Source organism: Mastomys coucha, unplaced genomic scaffold, assembly GCF_008632895.1.
Source record: "Mastomys coucha isolate ucsf_1 unplaced genomic scaffold, UCSF_Mcou_1 pScaffold3, whole genome shotgun sequence".
In the NCBI taxonomy this organism is placed as follows: domain Eukaryota; kingdom Metazoa; phylum Chordata; class Mammalia; order Rodentia; family Muridae; genus Mastomys; species Mastomys coucha.
The window spans coordinates 45,740,675-45,761,077 of record NW_022196909.1 but is presented as its reverse complement, the minus strand read 5'-3'; the positions used below and the strand labels follow the sequence as shown (position 1 = coordinate 45,761,077).

At 47.7% G+C, this 20,403-nt stretch overlaps 1 protein-coding gene and 1 pseudogene across 5 annotated transcripts in view; one reads left to right on the top strand and one right to left on the bottom strand.

Moving 5' to 3' along the window:
- Cmtr1 (cap methyltransferase 1) overlaps positions 1-20,403 on the top strand; it is a 91,058-nt gene that overhangs the window by 53,218 nt on the left and 17,437 nt on the right. For all 5 annotated transcript variants that reach the window (XM_031348544.1, XM_031348547.1, XM_031348545.1 and 2 more), the window contains 6 exons: positions 9,217-9,356; positions 11,357-11,515; positions 14,202-14,294; positions 15,717-15,788; positions 17,418-17,512; positions 17,624-17,696. In XM_031348544.1, coding sequence (XP_031204404.1) covers positions 9,217-9,356; positions 11,357-11,515; positions 14,202-14,294; positions 15,717-15,788; positions 17,418-17,512; positions 17,624-17,696 — 632 coding nt within the window. The remainder of the gene's footprint in view (positions 1-9,216; positions 9,357-11,356; positions 11,516-14,201; positions 14,295-15,716; positions 15,789-17,417; positions 17,513-17,623; positions 17,697-20,403) is intronic.
- Positions 3,506-3,638, bottom strand: LOC116075592 (annotated as a pseudogene).

Here is a 20,403-nt window from a genome sequence, read left to right as displayed (position 1 = left end):
ACTGACTGAGTGTGGCTGCTGTGTGTAAGGACTGACTGACTGTGGCTGCTGTGTGTAAGGACTGACTGTGGCTGTCATATGTAAGGACTGACTGACTGGCTGTCATGTAAGGACTGACTGAGTGTGGCTGTCATGTGTAAGGACTGACTGTGGCTGCTGTGTGTAAGGACTGACTGACTGTGGCTGTCATATGTAAGGACTGACTGTGGCTGCCATGTGTAAGGACTGACTGTGGCTGCCGTGTGTAAGGACTGACTGACTGTGGCTGCCGTGTGTAAGGACTGACTGACTGTGGCTGCCGTGTGTAAGGACTGACTGACTGTGGCTGCTGTGTGTAAGGACTGACTGTGGCTGCCGTGTGTAAGCACTGACTGAGTGTGGCTACTGTGTGTAATGATTGACTGTGGCTGCTGTGTGTAAGGAGTGGAGATTTGGAGCTAGCCAGTTTCTCGTGTGTCTGACAATAGAGCAGGTGGTTTCTTTCAGTTACAGAAGGAGAGGCAGGAGGCAGAGGCAGACCCTCAGAGGTGCATACTTCCAGGTTAATTAACCATAGGAAGAGGGCAGCCTCCCAGGGACAGGAGTCAGGACAAGAGTCAACCTGACCACTCAGTGGTTCCTGCTTGCTCTTCCATGACTGGCAGTGGAGCACATGTTTAGTGCATAATGCTTGGACAGGATTGAGAAAGATCGTAGTGTCAGTTTCCTAAGAACCTTTAAATGCCTGATGTCTTTACTTTGCCCATCCCTCCTCCATCTTGTCGACTGTGTTCCTTTTCAGTGTGTCCTGGACAGTGTGCTCGGACAAGTTTGTCGTCATGTCAGAAGCTCTCTCTCCTGAGTTGCATGAGCAGCTTTCCTCTCCAGGTTGTTGAATTCCAGCAGGGTGCATCCACTTGCTCCAGCTGCCTCTCCCTGCCCACACTGGGACAATCAGAAAGCAGGAGGAGTGACTTCCTGTCTGGACCTTGCGTCTTCTCCTGTGGTTGATTGATGTGATGGTTGATTAGCAGAACGGTTCAATCAGTTTGTTTGTTTTACATTATTCACGAGGTAGATACATTGCCAGGTCAGCAGCTTGACATTTGTCCAGGGAAAAGAAGGAATGTTAGTCATGGGCACCGTGGCATGATGCTCTTCCAGGGGTTCTTGGGAGCTTTAAAGCACTTTTGTGTGTAAATAACCTTTTTGAAGTAAACAGAGATAGTTGAGGACATTTTGTTCTTATTAGTTGTTTCTTACAGGAAAACTGGTCTAGACCCTAAGACAGTTAGTTCCTTTTCTTCTAGCTGTGCGTTGTAGTGTGGGTTCATGGTCCTCTTGAAGCAGGTTGGTTCAGAAGTTGCAAAGCTCCTTCCCCACATTAAAAGCTCCTTCCCCTCTACCAGGTTTAATTCTTCCCTAAATAGGCTTTTGCCCTGAGACACCATTGCTTTCCTGTCAGCCCAGATTCATGACCTTAATCAAAAGCTCCCTTCGGTGTCTGTCTCACTTGCTCTAATGAGTTACTGTTTGTTTGGCATGAAGGAGAAATGGCATCTTTAGGCAAGGATGCTACCTGACCTAGCAATTGTTAGGTAGGATGTGGTGTTTATTAAAATTCCTAATTTATCTGTATGTGTGTGCTGCTTCTCTTGGCCACAGTTGGTTGGCGCGCTGTCCTGCGGTGTCACTTTAATTTTTAACTCTGGCAGGCTTGTCCTACGCTTCTTTTGCCATGTGCACAATTCTGCCATTAGCTGGGAAATCTGTCCCTTTAATAAAGTCAGCCTTTAAAATGACTTAGGAATGATTTCTATCAGGTAGGGCAGAAGTCCTAAATGAAAACCCTAAGTAACGTGTGAGGCTTTCTGAGAGATCTTAGAAGGGACGTTCCTTGGGATGTAAAAGGGTGTCACCCAGCGTTGACAAGTTCTTACTGAAACTAATGATTTTAATAGACTGGCCTTATTAGTTCTGTTAATGTAGATCCTCATTACTAAATTCTCTCAGTGTTTGCTGCATTCTTACTGGTCTTAGGAAACAAAGCAGGCCCTTCAGGTCTCCTGCAGCCATGACAGTTCTCTAACTCCTCTGAAAAGAGTGGACCAGAGGCCAGGCGATAAAAATAAGTAGTGGCTGCTGCAGTCTTTGGATAGTCAGAGCAATCTAGGAACCGCTCTCCTAAGTCATGTCAAGCGAGGATCTGACTTTATGTGCATGAGTAAGAGAGGTCAGGCTTATTAGCCTTTTCATATCTTTCTTTGTCTCATGAGGAATTACGGGACTTTGAGTTGCCAGTGTCCTCCCTCTGAGTATGGCGAACGGTATCTGCGCCACAGTTAGAGCTCAGCAGGAGGCACAGAGTGGAAGCTCTCTGGGCCAGCCTCATGCAGGCCTCAGGCGCCCTCTACCTAGTCCAGCACTGACTTGCCTAGTAAGTTTTCCACCCAAATTTGACTTTTCCTGTCATTTGTTTTGCCCAAAGATGATGTTAGGAAAGGAAAGAAAAGATGAGTCTCTTTTAGGGAACTAAGGCTGGCGAGCACCCTGCATGTCTGGCAGTGGGGTGTGTGGCACAGCACTGTCACTGTTGGATCCTCAGGAAGGCTAACAGCTGGATGACTGCTGAAAGATGGATGCCTCCCTTGAGCTATGCAGAAGGACACAGGATTTTCACTAGGCTTCTGATGTTTCAGGGTAGGCCTGTGAGTGTCCACAAGGCTAGTAGAAGGATTAAGAGCTGTGTCAACATTGCAGATTCCAATGAGCCCTGTAGCAGCCGACTTCCCAGAAGTGCCATGGGCCATGCTTCCCACCCTGCTGTCTGTCGGTCCTGAGGGGTGCCCAGTAGAGGAATGGAGGCCGCCGAGAAGGGAACCTGCCCCTTGACACAGCCTTCCTCAGCATTGGGCGCTCTGCTGCGGAGCTCTCTCATCCATATGGCGGGGATGGATTGCAGCCCAGGGAGCCTAGAACCTCTCAGGAGGCGTTGCTCTCTCTCGGAGCTGCCCCGTGATGAGTCCTCTGGAAAGGAACCAATCTCTTCTCAGAGCTTGGAATGGTAATCTTTTAGAGTCCTGTGGGCTCTTTTCACCCTAATTTTTGCAGGACAGAATAAAACGGAAAATAAATATCACCTCACCTCTCTGTTTCCATGGTTACTTATTGTTAATGTTCTGGCTCTCTCTGCCACGGGGACTTGTGCTACATTGGTGGATATAAGCAAGATACTGCCTTATTCAGAAAATTAGTCAGCCATCTTAATAGGAAAGGGCAGGGCAGATTTCATGGCTCTTTAAAATTTCTCCTTACTGTAGGATCGGTGTAGAAAGCACAGTTTTGAGTATATTTTGAGTGTATTTTGAATGTTGTGGGGTTTTTGTTTTTGTTTTGTTTTGTTTTGTTGTTCATGTATTTACTGGCCTTCTCTTTCTTTTGCAAAATGTTAATATTCTTTAGACTTCTCATAGATCAGGTTCTGAAACAAAAGAGTTATCTGATCTAGACAAGCTTTCCTGTCTAGATCAATGTTTTGTTTTGTTTTAGATGCCACTAAGTAGGTGGCAATGCCTTAACCATATGTGTCTTGTTAGGCCGAAGGGTCTCTTCCATCCTTGTCAAGGGGAGTGCTAACCTTCTCTCCTTTCTTACAACACAATATTTTGCTTTTTACCTAAGCACTAAAGATCCAATTCAGGCCCTTGTATGTGGCAAGCAGTGCTCTAACACTGCACTATATTAGCAGCCCCAGTGGTCTGACACAGTAAACAAGATCAGCATTGTGAGCTCTAATGTCTCTTATTTCCCTCTAGGGTCCCTCCCTTCCCCCTTTATTTATTTATTTATTTATTTATTTATTTATTTATTTGGTTTTTCAAGACAGGGTTTCTCTGTGTAGCCCTGGCTGTCCTGGAACTTACTCTGTAGACCAGGCTGGCCTCGAACTCGAGAGACCCGCCTGCCTCTGCATCCTGAGTGTTGGGATTAAAGACATGGACCACTACCTTGTGGCCTAGTTTTTAAATTAAATTTCTTTGTAATTATTTTTTACATTTATTTTTATGTATTTATTTTTTGTTGTGTGGTGGTCTATTAGTTGGGGGCTTGTATAAATGGCACGCAGAGGACAGAGGACAGTCAGCGGGCATTGATTCTCCCCTCCCACTGGGGTTTTAGGGTTAGGACTCAGGCCCTTAGGCTCCATGGCAAACACCTCCACTTGCTGAGCCATGTATCTATTTCAGACTTGTGGTGAAATTGGGGTTAGGTATGGTTTGAGGAAGGCCAAGTTATTTGTACATGTATTCTGTCCTGGTCTTTTGAGGTTTGAACACCTGGCACTTCTTGTACCAGGAAACAAACTTGAGGCATACTGTCTTAGGGTGTTTCTGCTGTGAGCAGACACCACAGCCAAGGCAACTCTTGTAAGGACAACATTTTTTTTTTTTTCCCGAGACAGGGTTTCTCTGTGTAGCCCTGGCTGTCCTGGAACTCACTCTGTAGACCAGGCTGGCCTCAAACTCAAAAATCTGCCTGCCTCTGCCTCCCAAGTGCTGGGATTAAAGGTGTGCACCACCACAGCCCGGCCATAAGGACATTTAATGGGGGCTGGCTAACAGGTTCAGAGGTTCAGTCCATTATCATCAAGGTGGGAACATGTCAGCGTCCAGGCAAGAATGGTGCGGGAGGAGCTGAGAGTTCTACATATTCATTTGAAGACTGCTAGCAGATACTGACTTCCAGGCAGCTAGGATGAGGGTCTTAAGCCCACACCCACAGTGACACACCTACTCCGACAAGGCCACACCTACTAGTAGTGCCACTCCCTGGCCCAAGCAAATACAAATCCTCACACTTATACTGAGTTGGGTTTCAGAAAAGACAATAGCCGCCTGATTGAAGTCATTTCTGAGTGAAGCCTCACCCTGAGTGTTGAGGACACAGCTTTGGCTGTGGCAGAGCTCCTGCTCCTTATGAGTAATCCTGACCCCTGCGTGACGTGTGGCATGTAAGTGCTTTTAACTCACACAGTGGGTGCCCTGCTGGTAGCGGGATGACTTAGTCCTGGACCCAGTGGACAGGAGAGCTAGGCAGACATGGTGGGGAAGACGCAGGTGTGGGTCTCCACTGGAGAGGGGTGACGTCGGTAAGCCTGAGAGTCGTGGTGTGAGTGAGCTTCAGGTTGCAGTCCCAGCGGTGACTACTGTGGTTCAGCACAGAGCTGTGTAATGGAGCCTTGGCTGTCTTTGGACTTCCCGCAACACCAGTACCTCCTCACCCCTCCTAGGGAGACAGGCTCTCCACATGCAGCTCAGGCTCAGCCTGAATTTGAGATATTCTTGCCTTAGCTCCCAGGGTGTTGGGAACATGGGCACCTGCCATCATGCCTAGCTTTGCCTCAGCAACCTTCATTTTTCCTCAGGGGAATTATGCCACATTGCTAAGTTAATTTAAAAATATCTTATATTTTGATAAGTAATATATATTTATGTGGTTCTTATACATTTAAAAGGTATAAGAAGATAAGGGCAGGAGAGACTACCCAGGTAGCTCACACCTTGTTGACTCTGAGAGCCCTGCATTCATATGTGCACGTGTGCTCATACGTGTGCTCATACGTGCACACATTGCTTTTTTTTTTTTTTTGTTTTGTTTTGTTTTGTTTTGTTTTTTGTTTTTCGAGGCAGGGTTTTCCTGTATAGCCTGGCTGTCCTGGAACTCAGAAATCCGCCTGCCTCTGCCTCTCAAGTGCTGGGATCAAATGCATCCGCCACCACTGCCTGGCCACACATTGCTTTTTTGTTGTTGTTGTTTGGTTTTGTTTTTTCTTTCAAGAAAGAGTTTCTCTGTTGCCCTGGCAATACTGGGAACTCTGTAGACCAGACTGGCCTTAAACTCAGAGATCTGACTAAGTTGCTTTTGGTCACAGTATCCCAGCAGTAGAAAAGCACACTAGAACAGAACTTGGCGCCAGGATCACAGGGTATCGCTGTAACTGAGCTGACCGTGTTGTCTTGAGGGAGATTGTGGAAGGAGTTTGGAACACTGGGCTGGAAACACTACTGAGTGTTCAGAACTTACCGAGCTGTGTAAAAACTTGGAAGATAATGCTGAGAACCACCGATGGTGGAGGCTGGGCTTGGGAAGTTCCAGAGGGAAGTTTGACAGTTCCTCAAAAACTCTAGGGGGAATTGGTTATTTTTGTGAAGGTTGAATTAAGAATCTGTACCTGTGGTTAGGTGTGCCTGTTACTACTAAGCTTTGATTAAGGGGTCAGCACCACTCAAGTGGAACTACTTTACTTAGGACAATTGATGCTGAGTGGCTGGACCTGAGATTCAGCTGTGACTAACAGGAGACCAGCATCACTGAGGGGAGATCTTCTGGGAGTTATTTCCTCAGGGTCAGCGCACAGAGGCTGTGGCTGAGAGTCTGCAGTTCATTTGGAATTTGATAATGTGTGCGTTTCTTCCATGTGGTCTTGTTTTTTGTTGGTTTTTTTGTTTTTCCATTTTATGCGCATTGGTATTTTGCCTTCGAGCTGCCATATAGGTGTTGGGATTTGAACCTGGGTCCTCTGGAAGAGCAGTCAGTGAGTGCCCTTGACCACTGAACCATCTCTCTAGCCCATGGTCTTGGTTTTAAAGGCATGAAGAGGGTCATAGAGAGCAGTGGACACTTGGCACTTTTAAGAGGCCAGGAGAGGCCATTGGAGACACCAGTACAATTGGATGACCACCAGGGTCAGCAGCAGCTGTGGTCCTGGGCCTCTGAGACAGGCTGCATGTGCGGTGACTGGCAGAGTTGGAGAAATAGAGCTGTCTAGGCCCTTTGGAGCCCAGAGGACCATGAGCGAGTCCCAGACAGTAAATAAAGGTGGAGGGTTTTTTGTATTTTGGGGTTTTTTCTTGTTTGTTTGTTTGTTTTTTTGAGACAGGGTCTCTCTGTGTAGCCCTGGTTGTCCTGGAACCAGCTCTGTAGCTGGCCTCAGACTCACAGCGATCTGCCTGCCTCAGCCTCCTGAGTGCTGGGATCAGAAGCGTGTGCCACCATGCTGGGCCAGCATTGACATTACTTTTTAAAAGACTTATTTATTTATTTATTTATTTATTTATTTATTTATTTATTTATATGAGTACACTGTCGCTGTCTTCAGACACACCAGAAGAGGGCATCAGATCCCATTCCAGATGGTTGTGAGCCACCATGTAGTTGCTGGGAATTGAACTCAGGACCTCTGGAAGAGCACTCAGTGCTCTTAACTGCTGAGCCCTCTCTCTATCCCTGAGACTGAACTTTTAGACTCTTTTTTTTTTCTTGGTTTTGATTTTTCAAGACAGGGTTTCTCTGTATAGCCTTGGCTGTCCTGGAACTCACTCTGTAGACCAGGCTGGCCTGGAACTCAGAAATCCGACTGCCTGTGTGCGCCACCACTGCCTGGTGGAGACTGAACTTTTTTTTTTTTTTTTAAGATTTATTTATTATATATAAGTACTTTGTAGCTGTCTTCAGACAGAGGGCCAGAAAAGGGCGTCAGATCTCATTATGGATGTTTGTGAGCCACCATGTGGTTGCTGAGATTTGAACTCAGGATCTTCAGAAGAGCAGTCAGTGCTCTTAACCGCTGAGCCATCTCTCCAGCCCGAGACTGAACTTTTAAAGTGTTAAAATTTTTTAAGACTGTGAGACTTGTAAAGTTATTTTGTGTTTTATATTGTGATATTAATTTTAACATTACATTTCAGGAACACATGAGAAAAGAAAGATGGTAGTTAAATAGTGATGTATCGTGTGTCAAATTGACAAGTGCTCAGTTGTCCTTGCTAAGTTGTGACAAGCTAGGGCTAGGGTCATCTGGAAAGAAGGAGCCCCAACTGAGAAATCGCCTCCATCACATTGGCCTGTAGGTGATTTTTCTTAATTAATGGTTAACGCAGGAGGATCCAGCCCAGTGTGGCGGTGCCATCCCTGGGCAGGTAGTCTCAGGTTGTAAGAAAGCACATTGAGCAGGCCCCGGAGAGCAAGGCAGCAAGCAGCGCCCTCCGTGTGCAATCTCCACTTCAGTTTCTGCCTCCAGGTTCCTCCCTGGCTTCCTGCCGACTGACTTTCTTGGAAAAGAGTGAGCTTTGAGGTGAAGCCAGTGCCTTCCTCCCGGGTGGTTTCTGGTCATAGTGACTAGCACAGTAGAGCTCCTGACTAGACGCTGCTTTGGGTGAAGCAGCCTTCAGGGTACTGGGTTTATCAAGCACATGACAGAGGGAGTGCCCAATCTGGAGGGCACCCCACCTTGATGGAGGGGCAGCTATCTTCCTTTCTGGCTGCTGCTGAGATAGGTGTCATGTAGAGCCCTTTGACAAGGTTGATGGCAGGCAGTGGAGAGGATGGCGTGGCCTGCTCATGCTCCACCCGCTCTTGTAGGTTTGCTATCTCCTCCCCTGTCTGCTCAGTTGGCAGTCCTGTTGAAGTTTGTCTTCATCCCCAGCCTTCCTTTCCTCTCTGCCTTTCCACGTCTCTCCCTTCCCCTCTTCTCTTTCATCCTTTTCTCTTCCCATAGCCAGCTTCAGTGAAGGCCTACTCTTGTCTCTCCGTTTGAAGGACTGTGAATGCAGAGGGAACTAACTAGGAGGCTAAGCAATCAGAATTGAGAAATTTGGGCAGGAAAGATGACTCGGCAGGTAAAGGTGCTTCCTGCCGAGTCTGAAGGCTTGGATCCAGTCTCTGGACCTACTCAGTAGAAAGAACCAACTCCCACAAGTATCTCTCTGACCCCACACATCGTCACTCTCCAGGTACCTACACAAACAGATGGAGAAGAGGGCTAAAAACGAAAAGATAATTTTTAAAAGAACTAGATGTTACTTACTGAGCATTACTGGAAATACCAGCACTGTCACTGCACACATTACAGTTGATAGCATGCTTTCCTCCATATTGTTCAGTTTTTAAGCAGCCCGATGAGGCAGGTTTTACCATCTCAGTTTGATAGTAGATAGAATTCAAAGTGAGGTAAGGAACAGTCATGTGTCATTCCTGCTCTGTGGCATGTTTCATGTCATCCATGTTTCATGTCATCGGGAACGTTGATGACGTATGTATGCAGCTGGCAAGAGTTGAGACGTCACTGTGTGACCTTCGAGTGCAGGACCCATGTTAGACACAGGGAGTATGTGGAATGTGGGTATATGAGGCAGTCCTGTGTTCCGGCCCCACCTGAAGCTTCTTTTTCTTTCCCAGCGTCTGCTACCAGTCTCAGTGAATCTGACAGTGAGACCGAGGGGAAGCAACCCTGCTCTGATGCCTTCAAAGAAGACTCCCTTGTGGAGGGGACATCCTCTCGGTACTCCATGTACAACAGCGTTTCCCAGAAGCTTATGGTATGGCTTGGCTCAGAAGGGAGTTCTCTCTTTTTCTTTTTCTTTTTCTTTTTTTAGTATTATTCATTTAATGTATACGAGTACACTGTAGCTGTGTTCAGACACACCAGAAGAGGGCATCAGATCCCATTACAGATGGCTGTGAGCCACCATGTGGTTGCTCGGAATTGAACTCAGGACCTCTGGAAGAGCAGTCAGTGCCTTAACCGCTGAACCATCTCTCCAGCCTTTAGAATGGATTTCTAAAGCTACCCAGAAGAGAGAGAGAAAGAGGGCCAGGGAATATTAATGTTGGGGGTGGGATGGGACACAGTTGGCACAGGCTAGGTGAGAGAGAGAGGACCAGGGAATATTAATGTTGGGGGTGGGGTGGGACACAGTTGGCACAGGCTAGGTTGTGAGTTATTAATGTTGGGGGTGGGATGGGACACAGTTGGCACAGGCTAGGTTGTGAGTTATTAATATTGGGGGTGGGGGGAACACAGTTGGCACAGGCTAGGTTGTGAGTAGTTTTTCTCTTTCTGGCTGTTAATTAATTTATTGTGGTTTTTCAAGACAGGGTTTCTCTGTGTAGCCCTGGCTATTCTGGAACTAACTCACTCTGTAGACCAGGCTGACCTCAAACTCACAGAGATATGCCTGCCTCTGCCTCCTAAATGCTGGGATTAAAGGCGTGTGTCACCACTGCCCAGTGTTTGGCTGTTGAAATTTAGTGGAGAAAGAGAACCTCTCACAGTAGACATGTCTGTCATGTTGGAATCATCCATGAAAAGTGTCAGTATGTGCTGTCCTGAGACCTGGATCATAGTTCAGTGTCCTCACTAATTCCTGACCATCATAAGTATGTGTGGCTATGCTTTGCTGGACTGGGTGCGTGTGAGCAGTTGTGGAGGCTTCATGCTGCCTTTGCTCTAGTGAATACTCCCAATGAAAGGGCTTGATGCCTTTTGATTATGAGGTGCTGATAAGCAGGCAGCATGGTCTCTTTCCACATAAAGCCCAACTCTCGCAGCTTTCGTACCCACTTGCAGGTACCCAGATGAGAAGGGAAACCGCTCACTTCACTTTCCTCTATAAAATCTAGTGGCTGTATAAAGTTTAGAGATGTCCACGTGTGCCTCTGTCCCGCTTCAGCAATGTCATGGTTGGCTCCTGTAATTTTGTCGGATTAGATTAAAAATGAGGCATGCCCTGCTGAAGTCATAGGTCAGGTTCTGACCTGAAGCTTGTAAGCTTTGGGGAGGTGGCGTACAGGAAAGCTCAGGACTGAGATCCTGGAAAAGGGTTGAGGCTGCTGCAGAGGCTGCCCATTCCTAAGTTTCAGGACAGCTTTCAAACACAGTGGAGCCCCCAGCTCCCTGGAGGGTTAGTTCTTGGCATTGATGTTCCTCAGTTGGGTAAGACTTGTGGGATTTGGGATTTGGGTCCCCATTGAGGTCTTACCTTTGTCTAGTACCTGGGGTCTAGTGGGCACGTATTTATGCCTTTAAAATGCCATTAAAAAGGCATTTCTGTGCCAGGCCCTCCTCTCTGTTTTACATGAAGTGAACCTTCAAGTTACTCTCCTAATTGATGGTTCCTGTGAGGCCTCATTGTGCCAGCCTGAATGCCACATGCCCGGGCAAAGGGTAAGGCAAAGCTACTGCTTGAAGCTGTGTCCTAAATGAGGTTCTCCATCGGCTCTACTCGGGGTTTCCTGTTCACTTAATCAGACACAATGGCTGCAGACATACAGTGAGATTCATTAAGTATTTTTGGTGCTTTTAATTACAGCACTACAGTGATTTATCTAACCTGGGGTTGCCCTAGACTTTCACCTGCAGAACAGACACTGGTCCACAGTGAGTTAGGTATGCTTCTTGCCATCTTTAGGCTAACAGGCAGACCGTAGGCCTCAGTCATTGATATTTCTCCGGGTTTATCACCGCATATGGCCTGTGACAGAGACTAAATAAATAAATGTCTGTTGATTGAGTTAACTGTGCTTTGTTCTTTTTCAGGCCAAGATGGGCTTCAGGGAAGGTGAGGGCTTGGGCAAATACAGCCAGGGTCGGAAGGACATCGTGGAGACCTCCAATCAGAAAGGTCGACGTGGTTTGGGTCTGACACTACAGGGCTTTGATCAGGAGCTAAATGTGGACTGGCGAGATGAACCGGAGGTAACTGGTGAGGGTGGGAAACAGGAAAGCTGCTGGTGTTCTGGAATGGGTGGCTCTCTGAATCCATAGTTTAACAAATTAGAACCCTTGGGAGGCAGTTTGAGTAGGGTGGTTAGAGAGACTTGAAATTAGCATCTAATGTCAATTTAACACCAGGTAGAGTCATTTAGAAGAGAGAACTCAATTGAGAAAATGTCCCCAGTAGATTGGGCAAGTCTCTGGTGCATTATGTGATAGGTGGGGGAGGGCCTGGTGGTCCTGGGTGCTATGAGAACACAGGCTGTAACCAGGCAGTGATGGTGGCACATGCTTTTAATCCCTGGGAAGGAGAGGCAGGCGGTCTATGAGTTCGAGGCCAACCTGGTCTTCAGTGTGCGTGGCAGGACAGCCAGGACTACACAGAGAAATCCTGTCTCAAACAAACAAACAAACAAAAGAAAGACTGAGCAAGCAGCCACCCCTCCATGACCTCTGCATTAATTAGCTCTGCCTCCAGGTTCCTGCCCTATGTGAACCGAGTCAACACTTGTCAGTTGTGTCTTGGTCATGGTGTTTCTTCACAGCAGTAGAAACCCCGACTGAGACAGAAAGAACCCTTGGAGCAGCATGCAGAGGCACCAGCAGTTCTCTTGGACTAAGGCTAGCAGACAGAGACTGGCTAAGTGGGATGTTCCTCGCTGCCCTCACAGGCTAGGGAGTGCTCTCTGCTAGGAGGGCTGGGCAGACAGGTGAGCACCCCCTACCCGCTTGCATGCAGGATGGAGTAGGAGCCTCAGATCTTGCAACCACATTCCAGCAACCACATTCCAGGAGAGCACTGACCTCCAAGTCCTATCTCCAGGCCTAAGAGAGGCTTGTTCTTTGGTATGCACAGAGAGTGTTGAAGTTCTACCTGTTATTACCTTATTCCTCAAGGATTTGAAGTGTCTAGGTATGATAGAATCCCCTGAAGACAATGGTAATCTGGGCACTGCAGCGTTGAGGTCAGGGACTAGCACAGTTGTCTGACCACAGCATGGTGGCTGTAGTTAGGCAGCAGTGGCCCTGAGTAACTCTATGACATCTCAGGGAAGGGGCCCAGCGAGCTGTGCGTGGAGAACATGTACTGAGATTTCTTCGACCCTGATGGGCCCTGACCTAACAGCTTCATGGTGGGCCTGCTCTGTTGCCTCATAGCTGTGGATGCGACAGTGTGGAATTGAGTAATGATTTATAGTTGCAGCTACATGCAGTCCGGGCCTTAGAAAGACCAAGTGTTTTCCTCATCTTTGTTTGTGTGGAACAAGTAAGTAGTGGCTCTGATCCTTTCATGGGGCAGAACGTGAATATACTTTGTTAAATTTGAAGAATGAAAGTCGATTGTAAAAATTGCTTTTTAGGGCTGGAGAGATGGCTCAGTGGGTAAGAGTACTTCTGAAGGTCCTGAGTTCAATTCCCAGCAACCACATAGTAGCTCACAACCATCCGTAATGAGAAATGATGCCCTCTTCTGGTGTGTCTGAAGACAGCTGCATAGTCAGTTAGTAGTCACTTCCAAATGAGGCAAATGAGGCCGGGTGGGGCACAAGGAGAGTCAGTGGCTCCTGGAGCCCACATGGTCAAGGTTTGACATCTCAGGCAAATCCACCAGCTGAGTAGTCTTAATGTCCAGACTTCCATGGGGAGGTTGGTCCTGTTTTTACTCAACAAAGGGATGTCCAGTGTGTGTTTGGGTTTCTTGTCATGTACAGCGTATAGTTTGCATTTGTGCTTAAAGGTGTGGATTTGACCGGGAGAGGAAACCACACGTCACTTCTAGATCCATGCATAAGGGCTGCGCTGATTTTCCTTTTTACTTTTCTGTCTTGAGAGTGATTGCCTTGCCCCGAGACCTTGCATTGTGATACCATCTTATGCCTGTCAGAGCATGTAATATCACCTTTAATGTCATTGCCTCGATTTCCAATGGTAGCTCTTGCCTGTGAGGCAGGCTGCTCAGCTGTCACTCAGGTTGGCCACTGGGGTAGGATCTCAGTGTTCCAGTGCTGGACTCCCTGGACAGTTCATCGGAGACTGACATGCATTTGGTTCCCACCTCTAACCAACTTCAACCATGTGCTATAAAGGGCATCACTGTTGAACAGCTCTGCAAGGGGCGTCAGTGTAGGGCCAGCCAAGAACCCTGCTCAGGTCCTTGCTGGAGAGCACTTGAAAAGCTAAGAGGAAGCAGCCATTAGAGATGATCTGCTCTCCTGGAGTTGGTGCTGGGGAGCTGGGGAGACCAACTTTTGATTTCTAGGTTATTTGTGAACAGAACTGACAGGTTTAGGACAGTCGTATTTATGTGACATTGCCTGGTTACTTCTCCGTCCTTGGTCTCTTACTAAACACCTTAAGCCAAGGGCTCTCTTACTGCATTTTGCAGTTGACTGTTTACATACAACAGGCAGTCACCAGGTGACACTGAGACAGATGAGAGAAACCCTGATGATCCAGAAACTTTCTAAAGGGTTCCAAGCAGAGTCTGAGCTGTGCTTCAGAGTTCTAGCTTTGATTTCTCATGTCTGATCACTTGCATTTCACATCACTAACTTAGGCCCTTCTCAGCCTGTCTGAGTGCCTCTGCGTTGTTTTGGGGAAACCCTGGTGAGTTGGGCAGAGTCCTAAAGGCCTGTCTCATCTGTCTGCCTCTTCTTTTTGTTTTTAGCCCAATGCCTGTGAGCAGGTGTCGTGGTTTCCAGAATGTACCACTGAAATTCCTGACTCTCGGGAAATGAGTGACTGGATGGTCGTGGGAAAGGTAGGCTCTCTTGAAAACGTACCCATCTCTGCCTTTGCTTTTCTTCCCCTTGTGTCTGGTGTGTGCTTACTGCAGCTAGAGAACCGTGGAGGTGGTGTCACGGGTGCGTTCCAGGTGTGCCCTGGGAGGCGTGGCATGAAGTCCAGTTGTGTCTGTGCAGCTTCTGCTCACGGCCACGCCCTGTTCATGGAAGAAGAGACAATATCCTATCCTCAGAGCGACAAGGGCACTGTCTACAAAGGCACGTGCTTGCTGTCATTCTAGAAAACTGAAAGTGAGGTCACCACTCAGTGGTCTGGAGGGCTAGGGTGACCTCAGGAGTACCTCAGCTCACAGCTGTCTTCATGACCCCTGATCTCCATGTGTCTAATGGGGTTTTCCAGAGGCCAGTGCTTGCCTGCCACAGCTGATTAAGATGCAAAAGCAAGGCAGGGGACAGGCCCCTTCCCTGTCTAAGCTGCACCCTGAAGAATATCCAGGAATAAACTGTTAAAATAAGGTTATTTTAAATAAAACAATTTAGCACATTATTCTCTTGACATAATGAACATTTAAGAATCTCAGTTTTGATTTCTTTTAATAAACTACTACCAAGTTCATATAAACAATAGCTCTTGGGAGGTTTTGTTTGTTTGATTTTAGAGTGTTAGGGATTGAACTTGTGTAACCAGACACAAGTATTCTACCCTGAACTATACACCCGCAGCTCCCTCAGTGGCTTTGGGAAGCCAGAGAGATGGCTCAGTGGGTAAAGGCGCTTATATGCAGGCCTGATGAAGTGAGTCTGATTCCTGGATTCCACGTGATTGGCTGCAGAGAGCCCACTCGTGAGGTTGGCCTATGAACAAGCATGTCATGGCATGGATGTACCTTTACACACACACACACACACACACACACACACACCATGGAGGAGGACCTTCAGGACCCCAGGATTTGGGATGCTGTCTCAAGGTAGTAATGCTTGGGTGGGCTGGGCTAGACCTGACATCCCGTGAGGATTACTTGGGTCCTTGTCTTCTGAAAAGCTCACAAGTGAGCGCCTAGTATCCGGCATTTGTGCTCATGTCGGAGTGAGTGGCTTTCTAGATGAAGTACAGGCTTGTCCTGTGGGGAGCCCCGTCCTCTGCCTTTGCTCTAGGGGCAGACAGCTTGTGTATCTCCTTCCTGTGTGCTCTTTGCAGCCTCAGCATTTGGGCGTGCTGTGACCATATGGTGTCTACCCAGAGCTCCCAGCAGACTGCTTCATCTCAGCCATCTGGAGCACAGCCAGAGGGTTTGGGATTGTCTCTTTGTCCCCTCAAGGATTGCTGATTCTTGGCAGGGACTTAAGTCCCCTCTTGCTCTGAGCCCTCCCTAATCTTCCATTCTCCAGGAAATAGTTACACTGGGCCAGTATTTATGATTTCCTTCTCCCCACAGAGAAAGATGGTTATTGAAGATGAGACAGAGTTCTGTGGGGAAGAACTGCTTCACAGTATGCTCAAGTGCAAGGTAAGGGTGGGCGGGGCCAGGTGGAAAGCCTGTGGGTGAGGGCTTCGGGCTTTTGTTGCTTTGTTTGTTTGCGGGAATGTAGTGTTTAATCTTTTTCCTGGAGATGGGAGTGGAAGTATATGTGATGCTATGTCCAAGGCAGTGTTTTTCTGGTAACTCTCTGGCCTCGGACTGGTGTGTTGTCCATGTGGTTAGCAGTCAGCAAAGACCTCACTAAACCTCAGTGTGTCAGAGCCCGGTAATACCCAAGGGGCAGGGAAGGGAAAGTTTGCAATCATTTTGTAGTATCAAATCAGCAGCTAAACCTTATTTCTACAAGTCTTTTTGGTTTTTTGAGACAGGGTTTCTCTGTATAGCCCTGGCTGTCCTGGAACTCACTCTGTAGACCAGGCTGGCCTGGAACTCAGAAATCCGCCTGCCTCTGCCTCCCAAGTGCTGGGATTAAAGGCATGTGCCACCGCCGCCTACAGGCTTCTACAGTGTTTTTGCTGTGTGACCTTGGGCTGCTAGCTTGGGTGTCTGAGTGTCTTCTCTGTAAAGCTGGAGAAGGACTTTCCAAGTAGCTGAGTGTTAATGAAGTCTGAGTGTGGAGCAGCACTGGATGTTAGCTTCTGGTTACATGCTTTAGCCTGTGTGGGTCAGGAAGCACACACTGGGTATACTGCGGGGAGGAAGTGGGCTAGAGAGGAGTGAAGGCTCCCCATATCGCTCTTCTTTGTGCAGACTGGGTTGGGGGTATCTGCATAGGTAACCCTATCTCAAGGGAAGTGAGGACCTCTGTCTCTAAAGGGGAAGCTGCGGAGTTAGAAGGCGGGTGTGTGCGCATGTGTGCATGGTGCGCATGTGCTTGTGTTTGTGTGAGTGCTTGTGCACAGGAGACCCTGCTCTTGATTTATTTTTTAAGTTTATTTATTTGCTTGCTTGCTTGCTTGCTTGTTTGTTTGTTTTGGCTTTTTGAGACAGGGTTTCTCTGTGTAGCTCTGGCTATCTCGGAACCCACTCTGTAGACCAGGCTGGCCTCCAACTCAGAGAGATCTGCCTGCCTCTGCCTTCTGGGTGCTGGGATTAATGGCGTGCACCACTACCCAGCCTGTTTTTAAGTTTTGAGTTCCAATCAGTGGAGCTGAATGCTGGGACTTCAGTCCCTTGGTAGGTTGTGGCGTCATGGGGAAACAATTTGCTGGGAGGGTTAACTGGACAAGAGTTGGCTTTCTGTGTAGCAGGGGTGATTTTTAACCACTTAGCACAAGCCAGGCCCCTGCTTCACGGTCCTTTTACAACTCTACAGGTGATGTAATTGAGAGGCAGGGAGATTGAGCAATTTGTCAGGGTTACACAACTGGCTATTTCAAAGCTGTGATACAAAGCTGGGCAGTGGTGGCGCTCGCCTTTAATCCCAGCACTTGGGAGGCCGAGGCAGGCGGATTTCTGAGTTCCAGGCCAGCCTGGTCTACAGAGTGAGTTTCAGGACAGCCAGGGCTACACGGAGAAACCCTGTCTCAAGAACCAAACCAACCAAACAAACAAACAGAAGCCAAAGCTGTGATCCAATAGGAGCCCAGTTCCTTGGAGTTGTACCCAGAGGGCCTGGGATAGCACTTGCTCTAGAGTCTCTTTCTCTTTTGGCAGAGTGTGTTTGACATCCTGGATGGGGAGGAGATGCGGCGAGCACGCACCAGAGCCAATCCCTATGAGATGATCCGAGGCGTCTTCTTCCTAAACAGGTCGGCTGGACTTCCCGCTTCCTGTTCGCACAGCTCCCACCGCCTTTGATTTGAGCCTTGCTTTTCCGCATCCTGGACTGACCCATGCTTTTCCATCTTGCTTTGTTACAGGGCAGCAATGAAGATGGCTAACATGGATTTTGTGTTTGATCGTATGTTCACAAATCCCCTGGACTCTTCTGGGGTGAGATTTTGTGGCGTCAAGTGCATTTAAGCTTGGGTAGCCTGGAGATCACCATTTGTTCAGTGCAAGTGCGTTCCTGCTATGCAATAGAGATCCGTGCTGCTGCAGTCCCCAGAGAGAGTCCTTCAGTGCTTCCTGGCCCAGGAGTGGCCCAGCATGCCAGGCCCTAAAGATCTGTGATTTCAGCAGGGTCATTTTCTCTTTCTGCTACTCTGAACAAGCCCTGTGTGGGGTCGTAATTATGAGGCTTGGCCTTTCTCTAGATGCGGTAGAGCAAAATGATTTTCTGCTCTGCTACATCTCATTTCTCTGAACGTCAGCCCTCCACAGTGAGAGAGAAAGCAAAAAGGGAAACTTCATTCTAGAATTCCCTTTGGGGTCAACGAGTTTTTACCCACTCCTAGAAAGTTGGTTTCCTTTACAGTGACAGGGCCAGGAGCCAGCTGTCTCCAAACCTGTTCCTGCTTCACAAACCCTCATTGTACTAGACCCGGCCCCTCACTACCCACCAGCTAGAGCAACTTATTTCCAAGTTCTTGGATGTCTCAGCTCTACCTCCCTAACTCCTTGTTCCATGCTGGTAAAAACTGGCATGTAGACCCTCTTAGCTTCCCCAGGGCTCCCTCCCTGTCTTCCAGGGCAGCGGGCAGTACAAAGGCTCTTGGAATTAGCATCTCGAGAAAATTAGGTTGACACAACGTTGATTTAATTTTCTGAGCTCCCAGTGATTTCCTTTCTAGTCCCTGCCTAGCAGAGGAGCTCCATTAGGCTGATGAGAAGCCACAGCCTCATGTGGGCTTTTGAATTCGAATGCCCCCAGCAGCTGGAATCTGGTGATTGTCTTTTGCTGTCCTGAGAAGGACTGGACCATTCAGGTCCCAGTGGATGCTCATCACATAGGGAAATGTCTCGTGTTTGGAGAATTGATTGCTAGTAGCCAGGGAGAATTGCCCTGTCAGAGGTGTGTCTTTGCACTCCCAACGCAAAAAGTGGTTTGTTTCTAGTGCCCACTGTGTTCTTCTTTTTCATCTCCATTTTCCCTGAGGACCAGAGTAAAAGCCAAACCTAATGTGTTCTCGGGGAGCAGTCACCAGCCGACATGGGAATGGAAGTGTAGGCACACTGAGGCCTGATGCTTTAGGTCAGACAAATTATTGCCTAAGCATTGGAAAACTGGAAGCTTGGGATATAGAGAAGGAGAGAGGAGGATTCTGTGCTGAGGATTTTATTTATCTAAGAGAAGCCTGTCTGTAACAAGTGATTGAAGACAGTGAATATGGGTGTTCCCTTTGGTCTTTTGAGTAGCAAGCAGTAGAGTTCAACATGGCTCTTTACTCACCTTATGAGTAATACTGCACTTGGCAGCTAGAGGAGCAGCATACGGAAATGACTAGAGGGGTTTTTTGTTGTTGTTGTTTTTTAAGATTTATTTACTTGTTTATATGAGTACACTGTCACTGTCTTCAGACACACCAGAAGAGGGCATCAGATCCCATTACAGATGGTTGTGAGCCACCTTGTGGTTGCTAGGAATTGAACTCAGGACCTCCAGAAGAGCAGTCTGTGCTCTTAACTGCTGAGTCATCTCTCCAACCCATGACTAGAGTTTTGATTCTAAGGAAGTTGATTTGGTTGAATATAATGCCACCTTATATTTGTAGCTAGTCTATAGTTTAGAAAGATTTTTGCCACGGGTTGCAATATTCAATCCTACAGCAGCCTAGAGAAATCCCTGCACTCATCGCAATTTATAATTGAACTATTGAGCTTAATAGCTTCAGTGTGTGCCTGTCCTTGACTGCACAGTGAGGGAATGGCAGAGCTAAGAGCCAGCTCTTCCTTTTTAAGCAGAGTTCTGGACCGGCCCCTTGTCTCATTACAAGGTCTTGCTATGTAACCCAGACTATCCTTGAGTTCACAGTAATCCTCCTGCCTCAGCTTTGCAAGTGCTGGATGGTATATGTACAATACTACACACCTATAAGCCACTGGTTTTGAAATCACAGGATGAGATCATATTTTGGCACCTTATGGAGATACTTTGAGTCCTTGAGCTTCCTGCCTTCCTTTTGGCCCTAGAGGTTGGAGCCTAGGGCTAAGGCACCCATGCTGAGGAACATTTTTCTCTCCTGTGCAGTGTTTATAGTGCTTAAGCTTAGTCCTGCCTCATACCCACTGTTGACTTCAGAGCTCTGCATAAGTGTTCTTGGCAAATGCTTTTAGGTCTCTTGGGTGTATATGTGCATGGTTGTAATCCCAGTATATGAATGACGAGTGGATCTTCAGAATCCATTCCAGAATACTGGGGTAGAGTTGTGAGCAGGCTGGGAAAGCGCTGATGGGTTTCGGGGTTCCTCAGTGGGCTTGTTAAAGGTTGCAGAGGTTGCGATAGGTTCTGGGTTCCTCGGTGGGCTTGTTAAAGGTTGCCGAGGTTGCGATAGGTTCTGGGGTTCCTCGGTGGGCTTGTTAAAGGTTGCCGAGGTTGCGATAGGTTCTGGGGTTCCTCGGTGGGCTTGTTAAAGGTTGGAGGTTTACTTTTGTAAAGTCACTTTCTCCAGAGATGTGCTTACTTGCTTGCCTTTGACACCTAAGAGTGACAGGGTGGCACATTTGAGTGTGTCAGTTTCCTAGAACTTTAGCTGTCTGCTCTTATCTAGCAGTTGTGCAATCCTGGACAATCTGCCTGTGGAAAAGGGAGACTGAGGTC